The 12,134-nt window shown below is 34.3% G+C and overlaps 1 protein-coding gene across 1 annotated transcript in view; it reads left to right on the top strand.

Moving 5' to 3' along the window:
* LOC120534258 (PARP1 binding protein) overlaps positions 1 to 12,134 on the top strand; it is a 67,864-nt gene that overhangs the window by 17,227 nt on the left and 38,503 nt on the right. The window contains exons 3-6 of the mRNA XM_039761710.1: positions 2,422 to 2,655; positions 3,589 to 3,693; positions 4,975 to 5,145; positions 7,234 to 7,388. Coding sequence (XP_039617644.1) covers positions 2,422 to 2,655; positions 3,589 to 3,693; positions 4,975 to 5,145; positions 7,234 to 7,388 — 665 coding nt within the window. The remainder of the gene's footprint in view (positions 1 to 2,421; positions 2,656 to 3,588; positions 3,694 to 4,974; positions 5,146 to 7,233; positions 7,389 to 12,134) is intronic.

A 12,134-nucleotide genomic window follows, 5' to 3' on the forward strand; every position in this document is an offset into this window, starting at 1 on the left:
TGAATCTTATTGCTAATAAAAAGCCATTAAAAACCAAGAGAACAGCTGTTTAAGACTAAAATAAGCAATAAGAGTTAAAAATCCTAATGAGTGAGACGACTAAAATGAAGCAGAAGTGTCACTTGAGCAATAAATGCTTCTTATTAAGCAACTGGGTTGGAACAAAAACCTGCAGCCACAGCGGCCCTCCAGGAATGACTTTGCCCACCCCTGGAATAAAGGGTCTGGTCAAAAATCAATGGGATGAAGACTGCTAAGAAATAAACAGATTTTCATTTGTTATGCCTTTCATTAAGGAATCAAACTTTTTGGCCAAAACTAAATCTTTCAGGACTGTTATTATTGAAAACACACTTCAAAAACATTTAAGACCTACATGAGGTGGAGGTCTAACAGTATTGGACTGGCCACCTTAAAGTCCTGACCACAATGTAATTAACACTGCAAGCGGTTACTTGAACAGGATTTAAAAATCCAGTCAAAAGACGACAAATGTGGAGAACCCTTTGATTTTAAACTATACAGCTTATCGGCTTTGTTAAAGAAAAAACCTCATTCAATAATGTAACTGCAGTAAATTTTTGCATTTGTGATGCAAAAACCCTTTGCAGTATTCCAGTATTTTCTCAACAATATAGGCTAACTGCTGAAACGTAAGTGGGCTATGGATCCTTTTTAGCCTAAACTTAATGTGACACCCCCAACCCCAATCGGTAAAACATAAATATGGCAATGTGAGATTGCAAGTTTGTATACGTGGAGTAAAAGGGAGAGAAAAAGTTGTCTACTTAACAAAATTAAGTAAACCATATTTGAGGAAGTTTTTCACACCTTTGATCAACAGTATGACATGACAGACTCAAAATATTTCTCTGAAGCTACCATCAACCAGGCTGAGATGGTGAAGTGCATATACATGGTGAAGTGTTAAAATGATTTACACATGTCACTATCTGTGCACTTTACCACTTAAAATAGAAAGAAGATGACTTCAACCCAGCTTATTTGTGGAGAGGTAAGCTATAGGAAATCTGACAAAATGCTAACCCTAATTTCCCCCAGGCTATATAGGTCTACACAAGATAAAAAGAGCAATCCTGGAACAACCTGAGGCACACTGCAATAGTCCTTTCAAGATTTGATGCTTGCTGCAGCATTTACTGATCCACATTGTTGCAGTAAATATGTCACTGATATTTTGCCAAGTGCCTTATCTTGTATCTGAATTAACAAATAACAAACTCATAGTACTGAGGATTGTACTGAAAGGTATGTTTAAGAGGAACAGTATTCCCAACAAAGAACATGTTGATTGTTCTTAATATAGGGAAAACATGGGTCACCACTGCAGAGAGTGGTTTTGCTGCATGATCTTATAATGGGGAGAGGAAAGATGCATAAATCAATAATTACTTGGGAGGAAGGAGTGATCAACAAAAAAGATATCCTACGTCTCAGTGACACTGAAACAAATATTGCCCAACATTTATGACCAAGCCTTCCTGAAACTATAAGTGTGTGTGTACCACAAACACTCCTTTGAACCACCCTCAAGTACCAATGTTGATGTTGGTACTCTGTTTCATTCTCCAGCATCAGTGTGTTTTGTAGTTAGTTTCTCATATAATCTAGTGGATCAAATGTTTATTTTTTTTTCCTTTAATTTGTTTGTATGAAAAAAAATAGTTGGCAATATTTTTTTTCAACTAGTGTATTATTATTTCTTACTTTACTGATTCTTTTTTTTTCTCCTATATGATGAGTAATAATTGAATATGAATAGCAAACTGACACCTTAGTTATTCTGAACATTTTTTTTTCCACTATTGCCACTCCTTTTTTGTTGACAAACCGTAACTATATGATGGTAGATAATTTTATTAAGAATCCTTGCTCTATCACAGGGCAAACCCTGCACACCCTGGAAGCTGTTGTGGAAAAGAGGATGATGGCACAATTGGATGCCATCATGAAAAATCCCCTCCCGATGGTGCTCTGTTGGAGCACTTTTAGCCACATGCTCATTCCACCAAGAAGCCACTCTTGTGGGGCCTTTTCTGCCCACTGCTTTCCGGCAATTCAATGCTACCACCTGACATACTCTATATGTTTATTTTGAAATATGTGCACAATATTTATTAATTTTTTATTTATTTATTGATCAATTGATTGATAATATTTTAATATTATTTGTTATATGAGTATTTGTCCTTGTTTTTATGTTTCTGCTGCTGTATGCATTTGAATTTCCCCATGAGATTAATAAAGTTTATCTAATCTAATTTTATTTTGGAAAGTGGTGTTGTAATTTTGAAGTTGCCTTTCTCTTCACACCCTACTAATGTACAGTATAACTCTTTTTAGCAATATTTCTGATTGTTCCTTTTGTACATATTTATTGCTTTTGTTTTCTTTCTCAAGGAATATGGTGAGTTTACAGTTGCACTGAGTGATCTGCTATTAGTGTGGAAGCATTTGATAAAGGATAAACTTGGCTTACTCGATGATAACTCTTCAGTTCCTGACAATTATGAAGCAATTCAAAGACTATATAACTCCTTCCTGAAAAACAGCAATACTGTAGACTTGATTGATGTTTATACCATGTATGACAAGCTGAAAATGGAAAGTGATCCAGTATGTCTTCTAAGCTCTGTAAGTTGGTTTCTTTTTACTTGCATTTCAAAGACCGATATTTTAATTCTGCATTACTTCAACTTGTGCATTTTTAAAATTTCACCATATTGACTAAATTTATCTAAAGTAACTAATATAATTCATTTTTTTATGTATTTCTATAGTTTTAAATAACTTGTAGCAAGGTCTAGTGCTTTTCTCATGAACCAGGATTCTTCAGTTTATCAGGAAGTCAACCTCTTATCCAAGCTTGCTTCTGGTATGAGATAGGTTTAAACACCTATTGGATGTTACTTTGAGACAAGTACCAAAATCACTTGTATGGTCTAAGGCAGACTACAGTAAAACTCATGTTTGACCACATGCAACATAGGTCAATCGGTGATCATCTGGCCTGAATTAAAAAGGGTAACACTGTTCCATTCTTTCTAGTTATATGCTGTCGCCTAATTTGGAATATTCCTGTCTTTTAAAATGGCAACACTGTTCCAGTTCTTTTAGCCTATGACCATGTGTGGCCTCATGGCCAGGAGCATTTTTGTTTTTCTTTCTTTCTCAATGTCTCCCTTTAGATCACCCACTCCATCAGCAGACTTTACTATTACTTGCACTGCTATGTTTTTTGCACACAGACAATGAAAGAAATTGTCCTTGCTCATGATGTTTATTCTTTGTTTTGTGTTTCTCCTTTCCTTTGCCAAATAACAGCCAGCTCTGAACCTGGTAGCTCCATGTCACTGTCTTCACACCCTACTAAGTAACAAGGTGTTTGCAAATTTTTTTTAATAATATCTTTACTACTGAGTCTAGGCATAGGTGCAAAAGCATTTGTTACTGTCTCTTTGTTTTTGTTTTACCAAACTATGTAAAAGTTTCTTTAATGTTATCTTAAAAGTTGTCCTCACCACAGCTCTTTTTCAGTAATTTTAATTGTGTTTATCTCCAAATCAGCTTCAGATCTTCCAGTTTCTGTCTTGGGACACTAACATGTGCACTAACATGAAAGATACAAATATTCTTGAAACTCCATCTCCCGCCAACAGGGCTAGTTCAGAGGTGAGCTTAAATGTGTTTTGTTACAGTATAGTTTAAGAAGTTAAATTTCCTGGATGTATTTTCAGATTTGTTATATTTAAAGCAAAGTCCATACAGGTAATTTGATTGTAAATATATCATAATAGTCAGCTTGTAAAGCATTTATATTTTATGATGGATTAAACATCCATTTAAAACCCTGAAGTTTGATTTTAGGATTTGTTGGTAATTTCTACTGCATTTTTTGCAAACGGCTCCATGACCAGTTTTTGTTGCACCAAAGCATAATCTTTAGGTTATTGTTTGTCAGCTTTAAACAGGTGGGTCTAAGTTGGGGAGGTTCCTTTCTGGGTCAAAGGGAAAGTAAAGTATGAATGGAATTTTATTTGATGACTTTGACAGATGAGTTATGAACTTGTTCAGCCCAAGAGCACAATGTTCTCCGCTATGAAATTCTAGTTCTTGAACTGTAAAACTAAAGGCATAGTGGTCTTCGGAAGTCACGCCTTATTGGGTCTGGCATGGGATTTATTGGAATTTGTTAAGGATTTAAAATAAACCTTAACATTAAATCACTTATGTTTAAGAGTGTTGGGAGACTTCAATTTTGGGAAGCATTTAAGTGTCTAAATTCCATTTTTATTGAGTAGTCAAGAGAAGGTTTAAGTTAAGCTACTCTGATATAATACTAGACATAAAGGTAGAATACATTTTTAGGTTTAATTTTTCATTTGACAGCTTAAGTTCCAATCCATGGTCTGTCTTAAGTGGCTTTGGTAATTTCTCTGTGTATGTGTGCGTTCAAGTTAGGTCACACACTAAATGGAATTTGGGACTGAGCAGTTATTTCACCATCATTCTTTGACTGCTGGGACTCACTATTCATTTATTTTTTATTTATTTTATTTTTGTAAATGGCTTTATTAGTGCATGAGTGCCAATATGATTCTGTGTTCTTAGTTTCTTAGCCCTGGTACCCTCTAAGTGTGCCTTCCTATAATTTTAGATAATAACAAGACATTTTAAGAGTACAACAGTAAGTAGGAATCTGCAGGAAAATAGTAAAAATGTTTAGTGAAAGACTATTTTGTGACCATTTGATTAGTATTAATATCACTTGTTTTAATTTTTTCTACTTTTTGTAGTTATTTTGTTTAAAACGTGCATACAGTAGTTTAATAAGGTCCCCTTGTGTTGTTCTTGCCTTTACAAAAGCCAAATTTTTTGTTGGATTTTATGTAACTTTGTCTGTGATTTAATTCAAATATTGATTTTATTTGACACTGATTCCTTCCAACACAGACTACTGCAAAGATTAAGCGACTGATTTGTGCATATTTATCCTTGCTGGTAAATTCAAAGAATGATATGGCTTTGGCCTATGTACTAAACATTCCTGAACGAGGACTTGGAAAGGAGGCATTCACTGATCTAAAGCATGCTGCAAATTCTAAGAAGACATCCCTGTTCTTGGTAAGCAAATACAAAGAATAAAAATCTTTCATTTAGCACTAGAGCGTAAAAGGTTTTACTTGGCTTCATGAAAGTGATGTTAAGTAAGCAGTCTTTTATTCTGTAACCCTACACTGCCACTATAATTTGGTTAACATTTTGTTTACGTCGCTCTTTTGCAAGGTCTAATTGATGAGAACCATATTTCCCAGATAATTTGATCTGTGTGAATATACTTTTTTTATTAAGCACAAAAAAGTATGCTATGCCTTTATGTGATGTGTTGAATATTGATATAAACAAAATTGCATGAATTGCTTCCCCATTTTGTAAATTTAAGTGGTTGCCAGGGTCAGAGACTGGCCTAAGTGAAAGAAAGAAAGAAAGAAAGAAAGAGAACGAAAGAAAGAGAAAATAACACAATTTTTGAACAGATTCTCTTTTAAGTTGCTAAATGAATATGAGTAGATAAATCTCCTCTGTAAAGAGAATACAATGGGAAGGAATTCTTTAGAAACAGCTGGAAGAGAGAGAAAGAGATGCCAAAGCACACAGAGAGGAAGTAATTAGATCAGAGTTCTGGAGGGCTGCAGGTAGGACCAAAAGGGTATTGATGGGGTGCTACAGTTTTGATACCAGGATATACAGTGAGAAATGGTTTTAGGCATCTCCAGTTTTATATTCTGAAAAAAAAAGTGCAGTAGTTTTTTTCAGAGGTTTTTATTGTAATCCCTTTGCCTATATCTCAGAAATATTTCATGAGTTTGTATAGCCACTTCCTGGCTATACCTTTTTGAGGTCAGTAAAGATTAGATATTGAGAGTTACTGAGCAGAGAGTTGAATAACAGAAGGTAATGGAGAAACCTTTTTGTTTATTCTTGGATGATGGAGGAAAAATATGGAAGTTATCTTTGATTAAAAATGCTTTGTTTTTATTTTTCTATTTTATTATGTATTATGAAAGATCTTTTGTGTATTAATATTAGGCTTTAGTGATCATTTAGCAGCAATGCTGTGCTAAAAATAAAACTAAATACTTAAATATTTTTATTATTTGAAGATAAGCTTAGATTGTTTATACTCAGTATACATTTAAGAACTTTTCAGATTTGGAACACTTGAGTGTAGCATTTCCTTTTATAATTTACCTGATACTTTTATCCAATGTGTTTTACAAATCAAATGCAGTTAACTGTCCTATCTAACTGTTACACTGCAACATATTTCAAATTTTTACTGTGCAAAACCTGGGTGTCTTGCCCACTATCTCCCCTGCTATATACAGTATTTATTCTGCCTCTTCTTCTTACTGAGTATGGACAAATTGTATTCTTGTTCCTTCAATACAACTCTCTGCACAATAAACAACTGTTAGACAACCTAGATCATCCATGCAATCAATACAAAATGTGCAGTTTACTTGTACTTTTATTTTGTTATTTTCCTCATCCTTCTTTTACACCCTACATTTACGGAAAGCTGAAGCTTGCACAAATAATATCCAATTAAGGCACAAACAAATACCCATCAGATACCACACTGTTTTATTCCATACATATATTTTTATTTATATATGAAATACACACACACTCACACATACTTATACAGGGTCACAATTTAGGGTCAGGAGTTGATCTAACAACCATTTCTTTGAGTTGCACCAGTGGACGATAAATCGCTGAAAACAAAATTGCACATGTAAGATTAAAATATACAATCTGCACACAAAGATTGTTAAGGCCACTACCTTAATTTTAGAGCTATAATGCAGCGACAATAACTGTTATGCAACAGTTTTACCTGTTGATTAAACTGTATTAATCTCTTCTTAACAATAATTCTTCCACCTTGGTTTATGTGTTTATTTATCCTTTTAGTATGCACAGTTTGTTTTTTCAAATAGAGCTGCTGCAACAAAAGCTGTTGTATAACTTTTGCTTACATTGATGCTATAATAATTTTTAACAGCTTTTTTTCTGCCAATTCTTCATTGATTTATGCAACTGAATGTAGCACAGTTATTTAATGGTTCTAAGAAATTATAACATATTCCACTTTGAGTTTTGTAATCCTTCTGTTACTAAAACTATTCTATCTTTATTCTATAGGCAGCAACTTCATTTATTAGAGCGATACAGCTTGGCGGAAAAGGCTATGCACCACCAGATGATGACCCCTTAAGGAAGCATATTAAAGGGCTTTCTGACTTTGTCCATTTCATGGACATTTTAGATGAAATACTTGGAGAAACAAAAGAACCAAGGTATAGAATCATCAGATGTATTATTTCGTAATTTACTGGCTTAATACAGATTGAAATTAGAGACTATTTCTACATTTTGGCAACATAGTGTAAATAGTGCAAAATTACCTTTTAATAATCCAAAGCCTACTCTACTGGGAGCAAGCAGTTTATATTCTTCAGCAAGGTTGTATTAAAGGATGGAATTTCTTCAGAAATTCTGAAGCAAACATGAATATACTATTTTAGAAGGATTAATTCACATTGTATTTGACACTGAATCATTTTGACACTGTAATTCGGTCATTAGTTGCTTTCTTGTATAAAACCTTCAGTTTGACAATAAACAGCTAGACTCTTGATTCTTTACCAGACAAAAAAATAATACGATACACATGCATAGCCCAAGTGTGATGGGTTCCAATCTTCTTATATAATACGCTACCGTGGCTGTTCATTTGTCTGTCCAGGATTTTAAATCACCTGTAGCTCGCAAACCGTTTCAACTATCGACCTGAAATTGTGTGCACATCTACTACGTGAAGTCTACTATCAGCTTTTGGGTGATGATTGACCTCCAAGGTGGTTCCTCTTTTTATTTTTATTTTTATTTTATTTTATTGTAGAATCGACTCTTGGCAGCGGCCAGCAGGGTGGCCGTGTGGCGCATGCGTATGGGCACCATTCTCATTCCCTACTACCTTCGCTGTCTCTTCCTCTACCTCTTCATATCTTAATCAGTCTTGAGGCAGATTGAAGACTTAAGTGCCAGCTTAAGTGAAAGTTTAAGGAAAACTTACTAAGTAATTGCAACACAAACACTGACTTAATCAGTTTTAATGTGAAAAGATGCAGACAAAAGAAGAGAAGATGCGGGCCGCTAGGGTGGAGAAAAGAAGAGCTGCTCAGGAAGCAGCAAACGCATCAACCTCGGAGCAAAAATGCTAAACGTACAGAGAAAGAGTATGAAAACTAGGAATGCTCAAGTCAAGTGTATTCACTGCACGTTATTGTATAATAGCTATTAATTTGTGACACAATTCTAACTACCATTACAGGACATCTGTCCACAGTACTTGACCCTCATCAATACATAAGATATCCAAGATCTAATTCCAGCTGTCTGAATATCTCAAAGCACTAGCTACTTGTTTCTTGGGGAATTTTCCTTTTAATTTAGTGAATTCTTTCTCTCTTGTCCTGCGGTGGGTTGGCACCCTGCCCAGGATTGGTTCCTGCCTTGTGCCCTGTGTTGGCTCGGATTGGCTCCAGCAGACCCCCGTGACCCTGTATTCGGATTCAGCGGGTTAGAAAATGGATGGATGGATGAATTCTTTCTCTTTGCTAGGATTTAATTTGATGTCAGGATTCTATTTTGAATATTTTGAACTAATATTCCTGTACTCTGCCATGCTAAATCAGCTTCATTCCATTTATTTAATTCCACAGTGCATTGATTTCTGATGCTGACGACAGACTTTTTTTGTAACTCATACTCTTGTCATAACCCATGTCTTTGTCTAGATTTTAATTGAGCTCCTTATTTCATCATTCAAGGATTTCCATTTTTAAATTCTATTTAGTTTTTTGAGGGCTAAGAATATGTTTGCTTCCTTAATTAGTTTCAAACAAAAACAATTTAAAAAAGCAGAAAGACACAATTACAAAAGACAGTGAATGATAAACAGCAAGTATTCAATGTTGTATCCACCTGTGTACTCTTTAGAGAGAATCTGGCATTTTAATTAGGGAAGAGTGATTATCTGCTGAATCAGCATTGTTTTTTTCTTCTTTTTTTCCTTTTTAATCACAAACAAATTTTAAGTATAACATTTTCAACATTAAAATGACTTACAATGTTCATTTATTTTAAAGGTTATACACCTTAAATTTCGGCCTAATAAAATATTTTGTTTATGATTAAGTGCCACCAGATATTTGAAATTGATTTGTGTTGAATTTCGGAATTGAATAATTATCTTAATCAGGAGATGCATACGTAATATTTAGACTGCATATTTTCAATGTGTGTCTTGCATAACAAATCTCAAGTGGAATGAACCTGATATGGAGAAAAGACATTGTTGCTTTCAAAAGCCTAATTAGCAGCTTAAATCTGACAGATTCGGCTTTAGCTTGCACTACATGGGTCGAGCATCCAGGTTAACATTATGGTGGCTCAGTTTGTACTGTCATGCTAAAATTTTAAACGATGTCAATATGTTGAAAATAAATTGGTTGACTTGGAAAAATAAATACAGCGGGACTTGGTATCACTCGTTCTAAAACCACCCCATAGTCATGTGTTTTTTTTTTGTTTTTTTTTTTGTCCTTCACAAAAAAAGTCATGATTATATAAACTGTAAATCGAAAAATCTTTACTTTTTATACTGGTCTTCCTATTATGTACATGCAATATCCAGTTCAGAGTCATTTGGAAATAAAGTTTGTCCCAATAGCATCATGGTACAAGCATAGACTAGACACTGGCCATGGTGCACTCATACACATGCCTTCACTCCCTCATGCAGAGTCAATTTGGAGTTTACAGTTTTTGATTTGTTAAGAAAACAGGGATATTTGGACCTCACACAGACATGGAGAGTATATTCAAACACCAAATGGATAGTTTACAGGGCCACAGATTTGAGCCCCATCTCCTGGAGTTGCAAGACAAGGGTTCTAACTCTGCACCACAATTAAAGAATTATTTCCTAATTCAGAATTATGCAGTGATGTTCATTGATGAACTTTTTTTTTGTCAAGCAGAAAACATTGGCCTCCTGAATATATTACGTTTAATGCTAGGAAACGCACTGTGGAAAGAGACCTTCCATGAAAAAAACACAAATCAATAATTATCCAAATAATTTTACCCTTGACTTGTGTTTAAAGGATGTTTTAGTATGCACATTCACAGTCATGACCTGTTGGGAGATCCACAATAAATGTCAACAAAGATGGAACACCAAAGTTAACGGCAGCACTATCAGTACATTAGCTGTTGCCTTTCCCAGGTGCTGTGAGAATGTGCACAAGTTTGCAGGGTGGTATGTTACAGAGGGTAGAAATTCTACAGGTGAACAAGCAAGACGTTCTTTTGCCTTCAGTATTTCTCTAGGCAGAACTCAATAAATATTTTCTTACAGATGTGATATTTCATTAAAATGAAAACAAAAGCATGAATGTACAATAAAAAGGAAAAACAAGCAATGTAAAAAATATTATGTAGAAATAAAATACAGTACACTCTAAATGGTATATGAAAGCATTGTTTTGTTAGTGGATTATATAAGTGCAAAGCTTATGGAATACACATTATGATTATCAAAACAATAATTAAAATTAAAAAGAATGTATCCTATTGGTTTTGCTTTCTTAAGTAGGGAAAGAAATCAGTGTTATATTCAATTTACTATTCTTCAGGCCACTGCCAACATATTGAAATAAATTTTATAACTGTTTTCCCATTATTTAATAACTATAGAATTACATTTGCCATAAATATGCTGCCTTAAAGTTTTTTTCCCCCTCTTCTTTTTTTGGATATTGCACAATTTAGACAAAGTGCTGACCGTGCTATAACAGAAAACTGACGTATTCTTCCTGTTCTTGGACTAAGAACAGGGTCTGTTTTATATTTTAACAGTCTTTTGAAAATAATCCATAACCATGGCTTGCTTGCTTTCTTTTTTGTGTTTTCTTTGTCTGTTCCCTCCGCTCCCTTCCCTCCCCCTCCCACTTGTGGAAAATTTGGATTGTTAAGCACTAGTCTTAGTTTGCTTTGAAATAAGTGCAATATTTCTAAGAAGTAACAGTTTATGCATTTATTTTTTAGCTTAAGTAATTGTTGGTGTATTTGACTGGTGCCAATGTCATTTTCTTGGTTCCTTCTTTTCTTAGTTTGCCCTTTATACAAAAACTAAACTGAAATATTAATTCTATAAGCATTAGTTTTTTTTGTACCATGCTGCTTAAAGATTGTCAAGACTCTGCATACTGTCTTACAGTCTAGGTTCTTGAAAAACTTAGCAAAGCAGATTAGTTAGAGGTGATCCCGAAATAGAATGTGATCTGCCCAGAGATGAATGTGCCAAGTGTTGCTCCACCTCTAAGTTGTGGTTTACTCTGCCCCAAGAAAAACCATAAGTGGGTGAAATGAGTGCAGTGTTCTATAACATTCTTAAACCACATTGTGTCATTGGTATGCATGTCAGGATTATTACTCCATAATTATAATTCACAATAAGGATGCAATCTATAGCATCTACCATATGTTACACTAGCCACTGTGCCGTCCAAATCACATTATTAACATCTGTGATTTTGTCTGATTTAAAAACTAAATTCAAGATGTCCAATATTTTTGACTAGTTACAGATAGAATTGTCAATCTTTAATTCAATTCAAATAGTTAAAACTATTTTTTTTTTTTTCTAAATTTTATATGGCCTTTCAATTAATGGTTGTAGCTCATTTTTTGACAGGTCAAAATTTCAGTTACAGATATCTGTACTTTATATTTTAACTTTATTTTGATTATGCTAGCTTATGCATTTGGAGATTCTGAAATTCCCCACCACAAGTATAAAGCAGTCTTCAGACAGCATTTTCCTTATTCTGTGGAGTTTATTACAGAAGCACACATAGGGCAGGTCCTCTTTTTAAAAGAAACCGTGGTAGTCAACTGTACCAGTATGTGTCTACGAAGAGCACCTTAAAGGCAAAAACTGATGTTTTATTTCCTTTGACAAAACGCTGTTTGTT

Source organism: Polypterus senegalus, chromosome 8 (assembly GCF_016835505.1).
Source record: "Polypterus senegalus isolate Bchr_013 chromosome 8, ASM1683550v1, whole genome shotgun sequence".
Classification (NCBI taxonomy): Eukaryota; Metazoa; Chordata; class Cladistia; order Polypteriformes; family Polypteridae; genus Polypterus; species Polypterus senegalus.